This window comes from Dromaius novaehollandiae, chromosome 1, assembly GCF_036370855.1.
Source record: "Dromaius novaehollandiae isolate bDroNov1 chromosome 1, bDroNov1.hap1, whole genome shotgun sequence".
Taxonomy (NCBI): Eukaryota; Metazoa; Chordata; class Aves; order Casuariiformes; family Dromaiidae; genus Dromaius; species Dromaius novaehollandiae.
This window is the reverse complement of record NC_088098.1, coordinates 149,333,230-149,354,432: the sequence shown is the minus strand read 5'-3', so window position 1 is coordinate 149,354,432 and position 21,203 is coordinate 149,333,230. Positions and strand designations below refer to the sequence as shown.

The window sequence follows — 21,203 nt, the reverse complement described above, 5'->3', positions numbered from 1 at the left end:
TGAAATTTTTAGATATACAATGTTAAGATGCTGCAGTCTGAGATGTTTTGCAGTCAATTATGTGGCTACTTCCAGACAAAGTATGAATTGGAAAACATTTCTGAATAGCTGGCACTCCATTTACGTTAGAAATCTCCTTATTGCAGTTTGATCCTGTTTTGCTTATATGACACAATTTTGTTGTAGCTTTTCTAATGTGCAAAGTTCTCCATTAATGTGCCATTCTTGGCAAACTTCCTGCTCTTTCACTGCAGCACCAATCTTATTTTAACATAATTTTACACTATGCTTTAACGAAGTACTGTTTAAAGAACACTCACTCTTGCCTTATTATTTTGCTTTCTGCAACTATTTTAAAAGCATAGCCATTAGGTAACATTTGAAGGATCAGTCACTACATTTCTGACTTTTTGTTTTTTAGCTCTCACAGAAAATGAGAGAGACAGTCAGTCACCATTAAAGAATCCTTTGCTGTCAACTTCAAGACCACTAGTTATTGGAAAAACAAATGGTATGTCTGAAATGGTTCTCTAATGCATGTGCATATGAGCTATCCAACTTTCCATTTGTTATCCCCATTCACTTATTTCCACTCCCTGGGTTTTATTTTGAAATAAGTATTGTAGTGGGCTTAAAAATAATAAATACTAACAATACATAATATAATAAATAATAAAATTATTATTAATTAACAATAATAAATAATAATAAAACTAATTCTTTGTGTCTGTTCCACACAAGGGGATGCAGTAGATTACCAAAAGCAATTGAAGCAGATGCTTAGGGATCTAGCCAAAGAAAAGGATGCTAAAACTGAAAAGGAATTGCCAAAAATGAGCCAGGTATGTATACCAGCGACTGAAGTCAATTTGTAAAGAAGTGGAAGGAACTCAAAAATGATGCGACTAAAAGCAACTGTTTAGTTCTTTTTCCTTTTTCCTTTTCTTTTCTTTTTTTTTTTGTGTGTGTGTTATTTAACCCTAAACTTAGATTCAGTCTTTTAGATGTCTAGGATGTCTGTTCTGAATCAGGGAGAGGGTATCATGTTTACAAGCTCTCTGCTACTTTTCTAGAGGCTCCCCCTGCTCAGACTGGCTGGTGAATAGAAAGAATTTCATGGCTTAACAGATCGTTCAAGCTGGAAAAAACTCCTCCTCCTAAGCCCAGAGCATTCCTGTAAGCTTAGAGAATGCATGTTGCTGTTTTGCCTTTCAGGACCTGTTTTCCACTAAATCAGTAACTCTTTTCCCGGTCCATCATTACCTGGGACTTGCCCCAGCTTAGCCAAATGCTGACTAGAACTGTGTGAGACAGCTGAAGGCTCTGGCATCTTACCATCTCTTTCATAAAGCCAGTAGGGCCTTGTTTATGTTGCTGATATACAGAGCCCCCCAGTGTAGTTCCTGTATTTGTAAGATGTATGAATGGATAGGCAAAGGAAGGTGAGAATACACCCAGAATCCCTTCTGTGCTGATGCTGCATTTTGATGCACCCATTTTTAAATGGTGCCATGCCTAATCTTTCAGCTCATCAGGGCTGCATAGTCTCTCATAAAGCCATCATTCCATTGAACTTCCTGAGGTCCCTTCCAAACTGAATTACTATTATTTGTATGAACATCTAGGGCTCACAGATTTCCTAACAGGATATATAAACATTGTCTTACAGCCTGGGAGACATGTGTGATGGGTAAATGAGGGAAGGTGAGAAGGGAATGGGCTGGGAAGAGGTCTGAATGTTGTTATTAGAAGAAAATGAATTGGGAAGAGGTGGAGAAAAAGCTTGCAGACCTTTGGGTGGCCATTTCTGTCATAATTTATTCTGAGTAACAGCCATCCTAGTTTTCTACCATAATGGATTGAATCCTCTCACTTGCCCTATTCATCTGTGTGGTCCTAAACTCTTGTTCTGGTTAAGACAGCAGAATACTTTTTTACTGTTTCCCTTTTGATTTGCAGTACCAAGGTTTGCTGCAATCAGTGGAGGTCAAAATCCTTTTGCTAACATTTTTTTTTTTTTAAAGCAGGTAAGTTATAAATGAGCATGACTGTACATAGCACTCTGCAGTTGTTTGCAGCACTATGCCCTCTGAGTCTTACTGTTTTTTGTGGCTGTTCAGTAGCTTGATTTTACAGTTTTTCATGCTTTCCAGAGGGAATTCATTCAATTCTGCAAAACCTTGTATAGCATGTTTCATGAAGATCCAGAGGAGAATGATTTATATCAAGCCATTGCCACTGTGACCACACTGTTACTTCAGATTGGAGAAGTAGGACAAAGAGGCACCAGCCTGGGGAGCGGATCAGATGAATTTACTGAGGACGTGCAGCCCGAGGCTTCTGCTTCAGACCAGGATGCTGTCTTTACTGACACTGTGAAGACCCCTCACAAAGACTGTCAATCTTCACCTGTGACTGAAGGGGACTGGACTGTCTCTTTTGAACATATTTTGGCATCCCTCTTGACTGAACAGTCATTAGTTAATTTCTTTGAAAAACCCTTAGAACTGAAGCCAAAACTTGAGAATGCAAAACTAAATCAATATAGTCTCAAAACAAATGGAATGAGCTGCCAGTCACGAGGTGAACATACAAAACTGAACACACAGTAGCAGCAAACCCATCAAAATGAAATGCACTGAAATTATGCCAAAGCACATATTGTAAAAGGCTTTCAGTTAGCAGTGTACTTTTGATAAACAATTTGTTGGTCTGTGGTTTTCAGTTTAAGAGCTTTAAAAGCTAAAGGGTGTGTAGATTGTTTTGTGCCACTGATTTATTAATTATGTTCTTGTTTTGAATGTAAAAGGAAACATCTGTCTGCAGTGTGAAGATGCTGCAGCCCTCTTCCGTACTGGGAGAGCATTGGCTGGCTCCATTTCTCTCTTTTTTTTTTTTTTTAAACAGGGGAAAACACTTCTCAGCTACTGTCTGCAGTTTGTTTGGGTTGCCTTTTTTGCACTAATACTGAAAACTTGTTTCAATGCTGGTAATTGAAACTGTTTTAATATATTTGACTGTATCCCTGTTTGTATGTCTTGCTAAAACGTTAAGTGTACATGGACTGTGCTTTTGATGTTGGTCTGTGAAAACATGCACTTTTCAATAAACCCTTTTTGTACTAGACTTGCAGTGACAGTATTTCTTCATTGACAGAAGGTAAGTGCCCTTATCCCTACTTCATTAAAACAATACCCTGAGCTAGCGCATTACCCACTTAATTCATTGGTCTAAATCCCATCTTTCAGTGTAGTGCACAGACTTACTTGGGAGGAGCCTGCTGATTCTACCTAGAAGACCAGCAGGAGACCGTATCTAGAGAGAAGTTAGCTGCACCAGAGTACAGCTGTGAAGTATTGATCTAATTTATCAATGCTAGACCATCTTTTTGCAAACTTGGCCTTAACTTAAAATCCCTGTGTAATGGCTCTTAATTCCCACCAGATCAAAAGCTGGGACTTTGCCACTAACACAAAAAACATTAGCACCTCCTCCTCATTCCATTCACAGATAACAGAAGTCTAAAAGATCTTTAATTGAAAAAATACCACTATGTGCAAGCCCCCAAAAAGCAAGATAGTTTAAGAGCTCATCACCTATTCTGCTGAATGCTTCATGGAACGAGAGCTCAAAGACAGTGGTCAGCAAGAAACCTTAGTCACAATAAACATTGTTTTTACAGTTTTATTGTAATGAAATTCAAGTTTAATTTTCATCCACATTGACTGTCTGTAGACCTGCAAAACAAAAAATTTTATCATCATCTATTACCAGGACAATTCCCTATATATATGCAAATCTCCACAATAAAGTGCACCTGCAGTTTGAAAGCTAGTTTGTTGCTTTACTTCTGAGAGAACAAAGCAGACAGGCATGTGTTTCACCAAATATTAAAACACAAAATTTCATATTAAATCAATTTTGCAAATAAGGTATTTTTCAGCTGACAAACAGCCTCAACCTGCTCGAGTTGGTGACATCAGAGGACGTACTTTGTATATGAAAACATGAACCTTAAATCACCCTAACAATTATGATCAGTGTTTCTCATTCTTTCAAAATTCGTGTGTAACACTTCACTAAAATCTGCATTTAGCTTTTAATGCTGATGAAGCAAGCTAGCAACCCTCTCCTCTATAACAGAGCTAGGTAAGCCAGCAGTCAGACCCCCTCAACATGCTTTTCACATGAATTTTGCATTGCAGGAGGAACAGTCTGACTGCACTACTTGTTCAGAAAAACGTGGCATGGAGGAAGAAAGAGAGCATGCAAACTTACCTTTGAAGGTTGTGACTGGTACATAGGTAACCAGAGTGTACAGCTTGTTTGGTGAATCTTCATCCTCATTGCGTTTTCTGGACAAACGCACACGGATTCGGTAAGGAACATTCCTACAATGAGGTGATATTTATATAGTTTAATTTTCAGTGAAATACGTATGGAAACATTCCAGTTCACTATAGAAGAGAAAGTAAAGGTTCTTTCCTCCATGGTTACTAACCCTGCAAATGCTTAAGCTTCATATACTTGCACAAAGACATGATGAGTCAAGCCTACACCTGTCTTAGCACCTTAAAAAGAGAGAGTTGTACTGTTTGCCTTAGAGGAGCATCTACCATCTCTTTTTTTAAAAAGTGAGCACGTAAGAGTTAATTGAGCCCTGAATAAAATGAGGGCCCATAATCCAGCCAGAGTGTCAAAGGTGGAAGTGCACAAGCAGCCCACTACTGATCCTAGGAAAATGCTATGAAAAGCATCAAGATGATCAGCAAGCAGCTGTTAGTGACATGCATTTTCTACTTAAATAGAAAATACTGAGCAAACAAAAAAATCCTGTTCTGAAAGCCTGATGCCTCTGTCAGAGCTGTAATGCCTGAGCTGTAATGCCCGAGCTGTATGCCAGAAGTCAGGCAGGAATTCAAGTCAGCATTAGAGCAGTAGAACCAAGGTCTTATTTATAGTCATACAATCTATCAACATTTCTTCCTCACAAAGCCTGTGGAACAACCACTAAATTATGTAAAAGGTTTTGTTCTTGCAAGCAAGTCATAGCTTTGTTTCCTCCCCTTAGACTGCCCAAAATGAACTGCTGAGGGAAAGTACAAAACATTCTGTCCACACCATTTTTAAAGGACCTTCCTACCTCAAGTAAGCTTACAATTTCAGGAAACTCCTGCTCCAAGTACTCTGTTCCATAAAATATGAGAAGGAAATTCCTCCTTGCTCTATGTTCTCAGAGCACATCTACTAAATCAGACCCAGCACACAGCATTTTTTGACCACAGTAATTAAGACATGGGAACTTGTTTCAATTCTCCCCCTTCCTCAGTGGAGTTGAAGGCATTTTTACTACTTTGCTTATAGCACTGATCATCGCACTAGCTAACAATCTGATCTTTGCCTCCCCTTATCATTCGAGAGGAAGATGCTGCAGGTGAACTCACTCACATTGGAAACACAGCTGTGGTGATTCCCTGCTCCACAGAATGTACTTCTATACATTAATATCATGACGGAAGTCGTTAGCAGCTTCACTACTAAACTCCACGGATACGCTGTTATCTGGCTCAATACTCCATTCATTGTATTTGAAATGAAACAGCTTAACAGGAATGACAGAGAACCCAAATTCAGAACACCCAATAACTACTAGTCATGTCTTCCCACTCTGTTAAGAAATGACTGGCATAAGCACAAAGCTCCAGGTCAGTGTTGCAAGTACTCAGTATGGCTAGACTTGGGCATCTAATTCTTGGAAGACACGGGCTGAAAGTGAGGTCTGTTCATGGGTAACTGGTTCATCATTTATAGTATCTATTTCTGCCAATTTACTTTTTATTACAGTTTAAGAGGTCCCACTCCTCACAGTCAATACCCTTCAGGCCATCTTCAGATGCGTTAAAAGGTAGTTGATTTGGCATGTAAGTTTTCTCTCTGCCCCCAAACTACTTATCATTTGTACTTTCAAGACAAGCTTAATGGCCCTATTTGAAACATACCTCAACATCTTGTGTAGCATTTGTCAGTTAGTATGCTTAGATATGTAACTCTATTCAGACACATAACACAAATCCCAGGTACCTAGCCTGGGACTTTAGATATCACTAAAAAGCTAGGCTGCTCCAACAGTGAACGTTACACTACCCCAATAGTTTTGTGGCCAAACCCTCATCATCCCCTCCTTCTTCCTTTTGTTCCTTCTTATAAGAGGAAGAGAAGAGATCTTCTGATCCCAGAGTTTACTGGAGCTTTGCTACAAGTTCAGTGAGGGAGCTCCGCAGAACACAAAGGTGAAGGAAAAATTAGCTTTGCTATCAGAAGAAATTTAAACAGCCCCTGCCTTGATTCTACGCACTCATGCATACTGTAAGAAAGGAAACATTTGCAAAGAAAAGGCAAATACAACAAGAAGGATACAAATTTTTCTACCCCTCCAAATCCTGCGCCTCCAAATACACAGATGCAAGATCCTTTCTCATCCGATAAGGAAAATTGCAGAAACGTACCTTATTCCTTTAGCCCAGACTGCTTTGTTCAATCTGGTGTCGATGCGAACATCAGGAGTACCCATCTCCTTCATAGCAAATTTTCGGATCTCTTTGAGAGCACGTGGTGCTCGTTTCTTGAAGCCCCTAGGACAAACACAAGAGCAATTCTTCAACTTCCGGAAACTCCCAGCACTGGATACTCATTGCGGCATTCAACCAACATCATTCTCTAAACATACAGCCCAAGAAATTTTGTTCATTGTTCGACAGCCTTAGCTGCAAGATAGTATGATCAGACTTTTACTGTAGTAAATACCTGCTAGCCTTAATGTCTGTCCTAACAGAAACCACATACAATTACGTGGAATAATTTCAGTACAATTTTGCAGCTCCAAGATCTTTCAGGTCTTAGGACTCTTTTCTAGCATTCTGACATTAAAGACTTCTTGCTAATACCACTGAAGAGACATGAGTTTTCACAGATACTCTTGAGTAGTCGACAAGAAACGGTGCAACAATGGTAATGCAAACCTGAAGGAACTATGTCAGTATTAAAATATGTGGCAAAGGAACAAAACTGGTCCTATTATAAATAACAGTTTCTGCTAAATATTATTTTATAGGTACTTTATGTGCATTATCAGGATTACATTAATACCACCACCAAAACTGTTCTTTTGCGCATACAGCTAGGCTCGTGTTATTGATAAATTTTGCAAGACCATGCATTTAGACTAAAAGCCACAGCTGCACTTGAATGTCTTGCTGTATATGTTATACTCACACTGTGGCATGGTGCTAGCATCAGGTCAGAGGTCCCACAGCAGATTATTTTTAGTTTGTATGCTACTTTCGATATTTAGTGCTAGAAATCAAGGCGGGGGTGAGGAGGAGTGATCACAAGTGACAGAAGCACTAAACAAAAAGTGTTTCACCCCTTATGCCCAAATACATGAGAGAACCTTAAAACAGGATCATCAGCATTAAGATTAAAATGAACTGCCACAAACAATCAACAGGCAAAGCCAGAACACATTCCTTCAAGTGTCTCCTACCCTTACCCGTGGTTTTAAAATAGCCCGACTCATCTCTCTCTTACTCTCTTGTAAGTTAACTTTAGCAATATAGGTAATTGTTTTGCTTTGGATACAGTTTTCTTCCATGTGACTTTAGCCATATAGATTTAAAGAGCATCTAAAAGAGACAACAGTTTCACAACAAGCCCTCCTCAACACTTTGACAAAGTTACTCTTAACTACACAGCACTGACCAATGAATACTGTTTAAGTCAGATCATATCCCAGTTTACACCTCACACAATTCAGCAATAAGCATAGAACCAAATATTTGATTACAATGGTATTTAGCTTCTATAAACTAAATACAGTGGACTAAATTTTAACTTCAGATGGGAAAGAATTAGGACTTTGGCACAGAGGTAAACAGCTCTAATGTCAAATTAAATCCAAGGACACTCATGAAGAAAACAAGCTTGTTCCCGAAAGCCATTTACTTGCACAGATCTGTGCAGGTGCAGAGCTGGCCCTTGGGGACACAGCTGTAGGACAAGGCACTAAAAAATCACACATCAGAATTGGCTCCAGTGAGGACTCCCGTTCACAACAGTTTAAAACCCAGCGAACCCATTTCCAGACGCCACTTTGCATAAGACTAATTTCACCGAGGTAAAACAAGAACTTACACTCCATGGATCCGTTTGTGAATGTTAATCGTATATTCCCTAGTTACCACCTCATTGATGGCAGATCGTCCCTTCTTCTTCTCACCACCTTTCTTTGCAGGAGCCATTTGAGCAACACTGAAAAGCACATGCGCACGTGTCAAACGTAAATCCGGCTTCCCTTGGGCTTTTCCCGAGCCAACCTTCCTCCCATCTTCCCTTGCTCCCTGCAAGTCACACAGATCCCACGCTCGGAAACTAACCTGAGATTGAGCCGCCACCCGGCCCAAACCGCCTGCAGCTTTTCAGCAGCGACTTTTCAGCACTACTTTACAAACCTTCACTCCCGTCTCCCCGTCAGGACCGGGGGACACGTCTGACACTCCCCCACCACTTCCCAAGGCGACCGGACTCCTGGTCAACCCCAAGAGCCCCCTCCCCCCCCCCCGCACCTCCCCTCTCCGTCCCCCAGGCCACCCGGCCCGCGCCCCGCCCGCCCCAGCGCAGGGCCGGGGGGTGGGGGGCCTGGGTCCGAGCCCCATCGAGCGCGGCCCCGCCGGCCCCCGAGCGCAGGGCTGCCCCCCGCTTCGCGCCGCGGCGGGGACCCTCCCGCAGCAGGGTCCGCGCGGCGGATGGAGACAGATTTGGGCGGCCGCCCTCAGGACCGCCACTCACCCTGCCCGGGCGCAGGCCGGAAAGGAGCGCGCAGTGGATTGTGGGCCAAAGGAGCCCTTCCGGGTTGCCGCTGGGGGTCTACTGCGCCTGCGCGAGGGCCCCCCCCCGGATGAGCGGCGGGACTGTCTCGCGATGGCGCGCATGCGCAGTGCTCTCCCTGGGCGCGAGCAGAGCTACGGGAACCGAGGGGGCCGGGCAGGGGATACCGCGGCGGGCTGAGCGGGTCTGCAGGGTAGTCGCTGCCGGCAGGCAGAGCCGGCTGCTGCCGGGAAGGGGCCCAGCCGCCTCCCGGCGTTGCTGCGCCTGCTCTGCCCGCAGGGCAGAGTACTACTGAGGGAGTAGGGGCTGCTCCGCGGCGGGCGCAGGCCTGGGGCCGAGCTGCAACATGGCGGTGCTGTTGGCGTCGCAGCGCCAGTCTGAGGAGACCCGCGGCGCCTGGCAGCGCCCTCGGTGGGAAGGGGCCAGTGCTGAGGTCCTGGAGCAGCCCCAGTCCGCTGCCGCCCTTGTGGGGGCCGTACTTTTCTTGTTCACCGGCTGCCGGTGCGGCAGCCCCCACGGGCCCTTAAGTACTGACAGCTGATGTGTCGGCCAGTGAGGTGCTTGGGGCCCTAGGTCCGGCCTGCAGGGGGATTTGTAAGCAGAGGGGACTCTGTCTGACAGGTGGGAGCTGCCCTTACATGTGTGCTTGGGACACACATAATAGGGGTGAATACAGCAAGCACCCTGGCCAGTCTGCCGATTTGGTGTATCTGTGGGACTTGTTGCAGAAAAGGATTCACGGCACTTTGGCCTTGAAGGAAGGCGCCCCCTCGCAGCTGAGGAACCTGCCTCCTTTCTGCGTTTGACCCCAGTGACTTGGAGCTGCTCCCTAGCTACTTGCTGTCTTTCAGGAGTCTTTCTCTTAGGCTGTGCATTGCATTGTGTAGGGAGCTTGGCTTGAGGACTGTACATCAAGCAGGCAGATTTTCTCAGGAATAGAAGTTGCAAGGCTGAATAGAGGAAAAACTTAAGTATTCCAGCATAGGGCAGTAGTCTGCAATAACTGCCCCATCTGGCAGACTGCCTAGAAGAGTAACCTGAGCTGAATGATTACGGGGAAACTATAAGCCAGATCTCAGCTGTAGTAAGCTAGAACAGCACAGCTTTCTAAATGAAGACTGGCATGTATGCACATGCAACAGGGAACAAGTGCAACAATCCAAAATCAGAATGAGTGTACAGAGGAGAAATGAGACAGAGCATGAAAAACTAGATATTGACCTAAATCTTGTTTCTCAAGTGTTCTGTGTCCTTCCAAACAGCATAATAAGGCAGCTTATTGGAAGGCAACCCCATGCCCTTTACAGCTTCCTGTTAACTACTTATTGTACTGCTGGTTTTAGAACGATAAGTGTTTGCTCTAAGGTTGGGCTTGGTTTGGACATACTCACTGTAAATCTGGACAGATGTGGGTGCATTATGACTGTCCCTGACAGTAAAGCAATTTCTCAGCAATTTTCTCTTCCTGTGACTTCCATCATAGTAATTGAGATCCATCAACTGTTACTTCCACAGGTATTTACTCTGAGACGTTCATGTTCCTTTGTTACCTCTTTCCTGCATGAACTTTTTAGCCTACAAACAGACAGATAATGCATTCCCCTCCCCTTTGCCAATATAAGTCCTTACAGGAGCAGATGATATTCATGAAGTTAGGCTTCCAACTTAGCTGACCAGCTTCCATTAAGCTTTGTCTATAGTCAATGAAAAGAGTCTCCTTCAGACATCAAGTGAAAGTACCTGAGTTAGGGTTTAGCTCTCTAATTTTCATCTGGTGGGGTCACTCTTGCTTCATTGTATGTAAGAACTTGGAGATAAACGGGCTAACTCCGATAGCTCATACTGGTGCCTAAAGTTGGAGGTAAAGAGACTGTCCTAGAGACCAGATACTTGCTTCCCTCATCTTCCTTCAATACAATACAGTGAAGGGATTGTGGGGACGGAAGTGCCTGTGCACCAGTGAGTGCTCCCAGCCTGCCTTGCTGCAGAAGCAGCAGGATCACTTTGCCAGCAGGTTTTCTCCAGGAGGTTGGTTGTTAGCTTTTTCAGGTATTTTCTTCAGAACTCATGAGAAGCAAACCTTTTTGGTTTTTTTCTGAAAGTTTTACCATTTCCAGCCCCCAGCCCAGTGCTCTCCATTGTTCCTCTATCTTACAGAAACCAGAACTGAGCCCATGGACCCCTGTGACATGACCCTTGATACAGCAATGTGGGAAGGCCCCTCACCAGCAGACTTTGTGCTCCCATGATGCTAATACTGGCTCAGGCAGCTGCGAGCTGCCCCAGGTGGCTTTGAGGGACACCCCTTTGAGTCTTGCTGTGGTGGATTAAGCGGTATCCACCTTGCTTCTCTGCTGGAGGTTGCTGCTCCTTCCTGCAACAGAGTCAGCTGAGTGAAAGCAGACCTGTCCCTTGGCTGCTCCATCTGGTAGTCAGTTTAAATTTAACGTGAAGAAGACTCTGTGCAATGATGCCAAAGTCGGAACGAGACTGTGGTGTGGGCATGTTAGCAACTCCAGCAGATACGTATGACGAAACAACTCAGAACAGCGATGTCTTAAACACTGAAGCTGTTGCTTAGTGGACATGGATCAGAGCCCTGGTATATGCTGGGTCAAACCACTCTTCAAGCTGCCTGTTGGGCCCTGTGTTTTGTCCTAATCTAAAACTGGTTGGTGGAACTACAGGGCTTGTGGTCTTTAAAGCCTTAAGTGAACTAGGGAGGAACAAGCTGTCTTGGCTAGCAGCTAATACAGCTTCTTAAACTATGTTGTTTGTCTATGATATAACAAAGATCCCATAGATTAATACATGTTTTTGTTAACTTGGTGCCAAACATCTTGCAAGGCTACAGCTAATATTAAAACTCTAAAGTGAATGACATAGTTGAACAGCCAAACAGAAATGTGTGCAAGTCCTGCAATAAAGCCTTGTAGCTATTTTATTTTATTCTACAAATAAAGACAACTGTCCATCATTAAATGGAAAAAATAATAATTTGAATTGTATATAGCATGAAACAGTAGTTCCCTCCACAAAAACATTTCTAGTTCATTAGTTTATTACAAAATATCCACTCACAAAAAAGCACAAGCACAGTCTTTATACTTGTGAAATGAGTTGATATTTCATATACAAAATAATTTCCACATAATTCCATATAATTTTATTTTATATAGAAATAGGTCATTATTACAACAGCTGTACAATACACTACTTTTTATTTAATAATTACATAAAATCTTTCTTAGAAACATATCAACAGAAAACATACAAAAAAAGCGAAAAGTGCATTTCTTTTTTCCCCCCCAAAGGAAAATTCATCCTAAATGTTATAATGAAAGAGATATGTAATAGTCTGCAGCATCCCAAGTCAATGGGCCAAAACACAGTGCATATTCCTCAGAGACTTGCTGTGGGTGAGTTACTCAGTTTGAAGAAGGATCCATGTTGTATTACTGGAGAGTTGCATGATTGTGCTTATAATTTGAGTTCTCCTTTGCAATTGCAATTCACATAGAAAACAGTCCAGTGTTTTTTTGTTTTTAGTCATGATGAACAGGTAGGGTAAGCTGCATAATACTGTTCAGATTCTAAATCAAGGGTTATGAGCTGTAGAGTATCTTCACCAATGACTGGGCTTCATTCTCCATTGGATGTGCTAATTTGGCCACAAGAATAAGGAAATTTCTCTTTACAGAAAGTGCCTGGGTTTCATCCTCTGTGCAGTTGTGCAAAATAATAACAATAATCATAATAAAAATAATCTTTTGTTCTCTCCTCGATAGACCTTTGACGCAGTGCTTTTCATACACAAAAGAAGAACTGAAACAGTGAAGGCCAAGTACCTCATGTGTCTATGCACAGTCTTTTGGAATTGCTAGGTCACTTTTAGAGTGACACACAAAGATTGATCTCCCTCCTGTGCTCCCATCGATGCTGGAGTTTGCACAGGATAGTGTTCCTTTTTATTTTGCTCTGACAGTACATACTGTACTCACGAGACAGTGCAAACTGAACCCAGCATGCCTTGAATGAGCGCTGTCTGTGGCAGTCTGCACTCTGTGGCCTACTTCTGTCATGGAGCTTTGAAACAAATGCTTGTGCAAAAGCCAAAACAGTAAGTACAGAGTCATTCTCCTCTGCCCCGTGTGCCCCTTGGTTAAAGCTAATCGTGCATTGATTGTGCTTGGTGGGACTCTATCGCAGTGGCTGTGGTAAATTTGATGATTCCGATAAGCTATTGCTTCTTCTTGGTGTTAGTTGCTGCTGCTGCTGCTGCTGCTGCTGCTGCTGCTGCTGTGTCTGATGATACCCCATATTTCCTTGCTGTGGTGAGTAGGATGGCAGGAGCAAAGAATCAGGTTGCTCATTGTGCAAAGAACTTGCTGTTTGCACCTACAGACAAAATAAAATTCATTGTGTGGTTTGATTCTGTCACAGATTAAAGCTCTTCACCCTCAATGTGCAGGGCGCTTAAAAATATTGCCAGCTTGCTGGCTGTTATTTCTGAGGCTGTGTGTTTGGCATGGGGTTAGCTTACCTAATACTAGATGGAATGGACTTAAGTTGCAGCAAAGAAGTTTACAATTAGGCATTGAGAAAGGTTTTCTAATAGGAATGGGCTGCCTAGGATTTTCAGGTTATCCGTTGCTGCACAAACATGTCAGAAGTGACACAGATGACAGAAAAGACACAAATGACACGGGATCCTAATGTAGCTCATGAGGTCCCTTCTTAGCCCTTTCTTTTTGTGAGTTCACAATGGTAAACTTTTAGTGTTGAAGTTAACGTGAATTTTGCAGATGCCTTTATTGGGAATGGAATCTGACATAGTTATTGAATTAATTCTCAGCTATAATAAGGATTCCAGCACAATAATAGGAGTTTAATCATTTGAGGTTGATGATACTCTTTCAGTGACTCCAGTGGGTTTGTGATCAGGTTTTATAGGCTCAGTTTAGCTCCTTCTGAGTTAATACAGGGACATCTCTTTCCTCCCCTCCCTCATCAGTATGTGTTGAATTAGCCAAAAAAAGAGTATTTTTACATCTTCAGTTCACCTGGTTCTTCCAGGCGATCTGCTCCAATTTATCTTCTTTGCCTTGTGGAGATGAGGAAATATGTTAATTTACTGAAGGGATCCAGATATCTGATCCAGATCTCATTTTATGCTGATGCCGGTAATTAAAAATCATCTTTTCACTTGTAAACTAAGCAAATTTTATACTGAATAAAGAGTACAGAATAAATCCTAAGGCAGCAATTTTCTGAGTCTATACACTTTAAATATATCCAGGATAATCTGATTACATTTCCAGTGTACAGGATTAGTAATTTCCTTTGAAATATTCTGACTGTTCTCACTGCTCCCTTGCTATCTCGCTACATGACACGGTATCAGTGTCTTGCACATTTTGTATCGTTAAAATGGCCATCTCTGGCATGATCAGGCTCCCTCTGAAACTCATGGCAAAGCTTCCACTGGCTTGTGAGGGTGTGAGCAGGCCCCATTTGCGCAGCCCAATTGCCCTGTTACTCCGTGTGTGGGCCTTGTACGTTGTCCTCCTTGTCCTACCCTACCTGCAGGTAGTGTTGTTGCTGATGCTGTTGGTGCTGGAGTTGCATAGGTAGCAGAGAGGATGGCTGGGAAGGAGGGGTAGTGGAGAACCCTTGGTTTAACACTGCTTGTCCCATCAGAACGATCGGAGAGCTGCTGCTGGAAGTCTGCACTTCCAGGCTTTGAAACATTTGTTGGTTTTGAGAATATCTGAGAAAGAAAGAAAGAGGTAAAGCAATCAAGAATAAACGGTTAGAAAAAAGGTCTTTTCTGAGGATACAGGCGTGGACAGCCCTACTCTTAACAAATCATTTTAATAACGGGTTCCAATACCTAGGCCTGTTGACATGAAAGACAGCATCACTGGCAGTACTTTTCTGCTTAATGCTGTGCACGAACGTTGGCAATACTGGACTTGGAGGACAGAACATGTCTCACCTCAAGATCCCAGCCACCTTTTAGGTTTACTGAAGATTCTGGTTTAGGCATATCTTCTCTCCAGCAGCTGCATTCACATCCCAGACTCATTAAAGCAAATGGCCTTTGGTTTTATATTAATATGCTGAGCTCGGAACTGCAACAGCTGCGAAGTAAATACACCTCCTTTTCTGCTGCCTGTGCTCCCATACCACTGCCTGTGGGGGTGGTAATCTCTTGCAGAAAGATGGGTAGGGTTGATTACTTTTTAAGCTGCTCCTGTACAAATTGCCAAGTATAGTCAGCAATTCCCCTAGCTATGAGCCACATTATAGGAACAGAAGAAACACAGATTCTGCCCTCTAGAATAAAGGATGGGCCAGAAACAAAATACTCGGTTCCTCTTGCCAGTCTGCTTTTGCACAGCAAAACTTAAATACTTGCTGTTTTGTGGAAGGCTTTGGGCAAAACCACAATGGAGCTGTTGCCAACCCAGCCTAATTCTGTTTACCCTGTAATGGTTGATGAGATCATAGTGTGGTGCGGTTTTGCTCTACAGCTGTTCAAAATTAGGGGTCAGACAAAAATGCTAAAACTTGGGTACTTATACTAGGACATGAGCTCCTAAAAGGGTCCTGTGAGTCAGGCAGAATACATGAATTGGGAGATGTATGTTTGAAAATCAGGCATCTTTTATTTAGATGCTTAAAAGCAGATCTAAAACCCTGTATTTATATTTGAAGTAGAAAATTTTAGCTGAAAATAATCTTAGAATAGCAATAGTGTTGCTTAAAAGATACTGAATACCTACATTCCTGAGGTATCAGTTTTAAAGTAATGGTATACAACCAGTTGCCATATTACATTGACAGTTTGCCATTAAGTACAATGAGAAAAAACAGCCAAGAGAAAAAAAAGCATTTTCTGACAGATGTTTCCTGCTTCCTTCATCTGAGTTTTGAGCAAGAAACAACTACAGGGGTTCATTTAGCAGCTCTTCAGAGAGCACTCAGAGCCTGCGGCCTGTTTGCTCTTCAGTTTTGCTGGTGCAGGTTAGGCACAGCTCCACTGAAGTTAGACTAGCATCGCACTGGGCAGAGGGGAAGAGCTCTCTTGGCCCTGGTTATTTCTGTTGGGTCGGAGCTGAATTCCTCCTTGCTCATGTTTGCCGCCGTGGCTCAGAAATTCGAGCGCCCAAGTAAGTGCTGTGTGAGCGAGGGAAGTTCCCCCAGCCCTGGCTTGCTGAAATACCGTTGGCACGCGCTGCGTTCCTCTCTGTAATCACTTCTGATGTGACCAGACAGGGTAAGGCTCGCCCTGGCACTGGAAGCCAGGCTTAGCACAGTAACACATTCCTGGTATTTATAACTACTTTATCATCTTTCATTAAAGAAGACTGCTTCCCCTCAAAAGCGACTTTGGTGTTTTATCTTTGACAAGCCACATACTTCGCCTGGGATCCGGCCATGCTGAGGTCTGAAGGGTGTCTTGTGTTACAGGACCCAGGCATCATTGGCTGAATAGGCTGGCTGAGCAGCAGTCTGGTACGTGGGAAAAAGAAAAAACCGATATTGCTGTAAGCGAAGGACCACACTGCTGACACGCTTCGAAAGCCGAGACGGGATGCTTCCGCAGGGCTCCAGCCTCAGGGTTAGAAACTGGACCTCGGCTCCCGGCAGCGACAGGCACACCCTGCGTGCCGCCAGCCCCGCGGGCATGTGGGGCCGTGAGCTCGCCGCGGCCCGGCCCGGGCCCGGCCCTCCGCGCAGGGGCCCCGCAGACCCCCCCAGCCCGGGCCCTACCTGAGCTGCTGGTCATGGCCGCAGGCGCCGGCGGGGCCGGGGGTGCTGCCCCGCGGCAGGGCGCCAGGGGCCGCCGCGGTGGCGAAGGGCGCGCTGCGGGGGGGGCGGCCGCCGCCCGGCGCCGGCTCCGCGCTCCTCGCTGCCTTGGGGGCCTGCAAAAATCCCGGCGGGGGGATAAACCTTGTTAAAGAAGCACGTGTGTGTGTGTGTGTGTGTGTGTGTGTGTTTTCTTTTCTTGCTATTTATAATGCAGATCCACATTTTATTTTAATAGAGCCATTATCGTACGGGTATATAGGAGGTTAAAAGCTACAGCTGGGGGGTCTGAGATAATGGGGCAGCTAGGTTTGCTGCATGCTCTGGTGACAGAAATAGGAGCCAAGTGTTCTGGGAAGGGAGGTACAGCCGTCGCATGGAGGAACGAACACTGGAGATGCTGGGAAATCTGCAGTAAGAGAAAAAAACCCGTGCCAAACGACTCTGAGCTTTCACGGGTCTCACTTATTAATGACTGGAGATGAACCTTATTTCTCTGCGTGGGACTCTTGCACTCCAACCTGGGAGTCTCAGGCCAATTTCCATGTGGTCCACCAATGTGCCACCGCACTGCAGCAGGTCTAGCTGTGCTGGTGGCCCCTGGTCAAGAACTAATTTGGCTTCAGAGAGTGAGCTACCCTTAAGAGCAGGGTGAAAGCTTATTCTGAGAAGTCGCACTGCTGACACCCGTATTGCTGGGTTACAGTCTGGTCAGTCAGATTTCTTGCATGACCAACTGAAGGAAAATAGGTCATCCACACCTTTGCATGCTCTCCCTGCTCCGTTTTAAAGCTGAAACAGCTGCTCCAGTAACACTCGTGGCTGGGATCTTTTATAAGGGATTTAAGGTAAAGTAAAGGCTGTAGACAGATCCTTTATATAGGGTCCCTTTATACAGGGAATAGGGAAGGAAAGGCAAAGACACCCTTACGTATGGGACTGCCATGATTTTACTTGCTTGTTTAATAACAGCTCAGTGTCTTCTTCCCATATAAATGTTTCTCCGTTCAAAATAAATGATTACCTGGCTTGATATCACACTGGCTTCTCTCAGTGCTTGCTGGTTCACTGTTTGTGAAGATGCAATTTGCCCTTGAAGTTGAGGACTGGGAACAAGCTGCTGCTGAGAAATGACCCCTGGCCTCTGCTGTAGCTGTTGTGGCTCAGGCTGTTGAATATTGCTAAAGCTCAGGGACACTGTTGGCTGCTGTAAAAACATCTGGAAAAGAAAGGGGAAGGTTTTATTCACATCTCCCAGCTATCTAGATACAGATAATGATGGTGACAGAGATAAATCCAAAGATATGTTCTAAAATAAAGTTATCACAGTTCTGAGTTAACTATAAATTTATGGTTAATTGGAAGTCAGAAATCATTCCTACATTAACAGTTCTGCTGTCTGTTTTCCTTCTTTCTTCTTCTGAAAGTGTATTCATTACTCATGAAACGTGTCCTGAAGGTAAAAGTCGTGGGGCAGGCACAGTCCTTGTAACAGCAATTCACTGTACAGTCACGGTGTTCTGGGGCATCGTCACCAGAGAGAACAGAGTCATTCCCTGTCTTTTCAGTCCTTTCATTTCTCCCTTCAGCAAAATCAGCCTGCCTTTCAGCCAAGGCCGCTTTTGAATTTGTCTCTGAAAAGTCAACACCATATATGCAGTTGGGCTGTTCAGTCTTTTTTTAATGAGGTCACGGGCAGGCCTGAGTTGTCCAAGCTGCGTGGCTGTGTCCTTATCATAGAGCAGATACGTAAACAGGCAGTCACTGTCATTTGTGTGATTTCCAGTCAGATAACTGTCACCTGGTGGTCTTCTATGTGTTTGGCTTGTACAGAAAAACCAACAACCCCTCTGCTACTATTTCTGCAAGCGACACACTGTTTTGCTTTGCAAAATGAGACTTTCTTCTTTATAAGTTTCTTCTTTATATAAGTTATAGGGTTTTGGATTTTTTTTCTTTTTCTATGTACTATTCATTTTTTTATAGCCATACAACAGCATATTTTTATAAAATGTTTATGCTACAAGCTCTCCTTGCAATGCATCAAACCTAGTCGGATATCCTCTTGCCGCCAAGGACTGCAGGAAGCTACACTTCCCTGGTAGTTGAAAGCATTCCTGGGTCTGATTCTCATTCCTCACCACTACTACCCATATACAACGCTATTAATTTAAGTGGAACTACTTATGGTTTAAATGAAATCAGAATCACAATTATTCTCTTCATTATGCATCCATCAGTCTCATACCCAGCATTACAGCTGAGGTACGCCCAGTAATTAGTACACCTTTCTGCAGCTTATTGCTATATTAACAATTCCCTAAACTATCACGTCCCCTGCAATTTCTTTTGGGAAAAAAACATACCTTTCTCCAAAGACCTGACACAATTGCTCTTCAGTTGCCTAAGTATGGGTTGATCCATCATATTTGTTCTTATCTATCTAGCTTTTAAAACACAGTTTATATTTAAATATGTTAATTTTTCAATGCATTTCCATATGCCAAGTTTTACTCAGAAAAAAGGCACAAAGCTTACGTTAATCAGTTGAGAGAGAGGGGCAATTAATGAAAATGTTGATGGTCCTAAAGGAATGGCTTGTTTCAGGTGCTGTAGGCTAACAGCATCTCAAAGATGTCTGACACAAATAAATGAGTCAAGTAGCAGAGTTGTGGCTGCTCACAGCAGGTCTGAAACTAGCTCCGAGTGTTTTCTTTTAAAAACATTGCTCACTGAGTTTGGAGCCATTGCATATCAGAAAGACAGATGGTCTTGCAACTTCTGCCAAGTAAATTGGTCTTATTATGAATAAATCAAAGACAGAAATTATGAAAATTCATTTTTTTGTTTATTTTCTCTACTTAGAAGCTGAGCTTTGGACATGCTTAGTAAATGAACTTATTTGGTTAGCTCCAGCAATGGAACTGGTGACCATTTGTTTGACATAAAATTCAGAACAGGTAAAGCAAGTGGTGTGTTTCAAAAATGTGATGTGGAATGTGAGTCCACTCTTACTGGCAAGATCACCACAAATTAAGACCTTTAAAAGCAGTATCTTAAGCATCCTCCCTGTACGTGGTGCACAGTGCAGAAGAATACTAAGCTCATCCAATGCAAATTCAACACCTATCAATGCAAATGTTAGGCAGGGTGTGAATTTATAGCAAATTACTTATTCTGCAGGGAACTGTCTGTGCGCATGCTTTACTTTGAAATGAAGGCAAAGTAGCTTATCCTTCAAAGAAAGCAGAGAAGCCTGCTTCGCAATTATCAGTGTGCCACTGGATAGGAATGTGCACAATTAACGGTTGGCAGCTAACAAACTATAAATTTACAACCAAGTTCATCACAGTAAACCTTTCTTTTTAATGTGTTCATAGCCTGAGAGGCATACCTAGAGACACTCTCTGTTGCCTACTAATGGCCAAAGCAACATTATCACCACCAGAACATAAATGCCCTGGAAAAACAAGCCCAGGAGAAGAAGCAATGGTGCCATTTAGCCTGTGTGCCCGTAGGACAGGAAGATTCAAGATGCCTCATCAAAACAGGGGTCAACCTGAGAGAGGATCAGAAGAGTGGAATTTCTACCTGCTAGTTAAGCATAAAAAGCAAGAACATACTTCATTCATACAACACTTACGAGTGTTTCTTCATAAAATATCTCCTGTGGTAATCCCGCCTGAATTCATCTGCAACGCTGAAATACTACAGTTTTAAAGAACAACAGAAACCCCATAAGAAACAAACCTTGCCCAGTCTGAGCAAATCAAGGAGATAAATTAGCAGCCCCGTAACTGCACTGTGGATAATGACATGTCTTATGGCTGATTTTGTGTACTGCAAGGTCAGTGAAGCATCTTAAAGATATTTTTTTAATTGGCCAGCTTGTTAACATACTCAGCAAAGCAGCGCGCGTGAGAGAAGGGACATGCTGACACTGCTGCCCTCTCATTCCAAGGTAGATGTCCCTGCAGCTAACGGATGGATCCTGTTGGCAAGACATTGTAGGAAAAGTGGCTGCTTGACTCCACTGGTTCTTTAGATAATCAGGGGCTTATAACCTTCGGGCTCATCATACAGATATCAAGACTCTTCCTTTGCGTAAAATATGTAAAGATGAAATGTACAGTACTGGCAATCTGAGATTCACTAACTTCCAAGGGAGACTGGTTTGCAAATTATGGGTGGCTACGGATGGGCTCATTTGTAGTTCTTGCAAGCTGGTCAGGCTCAGCCCTTCTGCCTTCCTCTCCATCCGCAATTCGTTAGTTAGACTGCTCAAATCTGGAACAGACACAGCAGCCTCCAGACTTCTGAGGTTACACTTGCTGCTCCTGTCCCTAATACTTTCATTTCCCAGGAAAAGCAGTAGCAGGGATTTAATGGGTTTTTGAACACTTTTGTTCAAGCCCTGCGACCCTCCTGCTAGTTTCATCTTTCATCACACAAGGCTCGTGGAAGTAGTTACTAATGCCGACTACTGTGCTCAACATCTGTCCACC

The 21,203-nt window shown here is 43.4% G+C and overlaps 3 protein-coding genes across 8 annotated transcripts in view; 1 reads left to right on the top strand and 2 right to left on the bottom strand.

Annotated features, from left to right (window-relative positions):
* TBC1D8 (TBC1 domain family member 8) overlaps positions 1-3,126 on the top strand; it is a 50,883-nt gene extending 47,757 nt beyond the window's left edge. For 2 of the 3 annotated variants that reach the window (XM_064502520.1, XM_064502509.1), the window contains exons 18-20: positions 422-511; positions 742-842; positions 2,154-3,126. In XM_064502520.1, the coding sequence (XP_064358590.1) occupies positions 422-511; positions 742-842; positions 2,154-2,612 (650 nt within the window). In that variant the 3' untranslated portion in view covers positions 2,613-3,126. The remainder of the gene's footprint in view (positions 1-421; positions 512-741; positions 843-2,153) is intronic. The other variant, XM_064502527.1, reaches the window with a different exon arrangement.
* Positions 3,127-3,670: 544 nt separating this feature from the next.
* On the bottom strand, positions 3,671-9,002 carry RPL31 (ribosomal protein L31). The gene is made up of 5 exons (XM_026103164.2): positions 8,845-9,002; positions 8,191-8,307; positions 6,507-6,632; positions 4,279-4,391; positions 3,671-3,737 (listed from the first exon to the last, which is right to left on the bottom strand). Exons 1-5 carry the CDS (start codon positions 8,985-8,987, stop codon positions 3,706-3,708), a joined length of 531 nt encoding a protein of 176 aa, XP_025958949.2. The 5' UTR covers positions 8,988-9,002; the 3' UTR covers positions 3,671-3,705.
* Positions 9,003-11,788: 2,786 nt separating this feature from the next.
* Positions 11,789-21,203, bottom strand: part of NPAS2 (neuronal PAS domain protein 2) — a 105,399-nt gene continuing 95,984 nt past the window's right edge. For all 4 annotated transcript variants that reach the window (XM_064502501.1, XM_064502486.1, XM_064502494.1 and 1 more), the window contains 5 exons: positions 17,723-17,917; positions 16,663-16,814; positions 16,309-16,401; positions 14,467-14,653; positions 11,789-13,281 (listed from right to left, as the gene is read on the bottom strand). In XM_064502501.1, coding sequence (XP_064358571.1) covers positions 13,084-13,281; positions 14,467-14,653; positions 16,309-16,401; positions 16,663-16,814; positions 17,723-17,917 — 825 coding nt within the window. In that variant the 3' untranslated portion in view covers positions 11,789-13,083. The remainder of the gene's footprint in view (positions 13,282-14,466; positions 14,654-16,308; positions 16,402-16,662; positions 16,815-17,722; positions 17,918-21,203) is intronic.

Bases quoted from the DNA above. Each gene is read 5' to 3' on its own strand.
- RPL31 (XM_026103164.2), bottom strand. From the start codon at position 8,987: ATGCGCGCCATCGCGAGACAGTCCCGCCGCTCATCCGGGGGGGGGCCC. The intron at 8,308-8,844 runs GTGAGTGGCGGT...TGTGCTTTTCAG, and splicing joins CCGGCCTGCGCCCGGGCAGG to TGTTGCTCAAATGGCTCCTG. The intron at 4,392-6,506 runs GTACGTTTCTGC...ACCTCATTGTAG, and splicing joins GTCTGGGCTAAAGGAATAAG to GAATGTTCCTTACCGAATCC.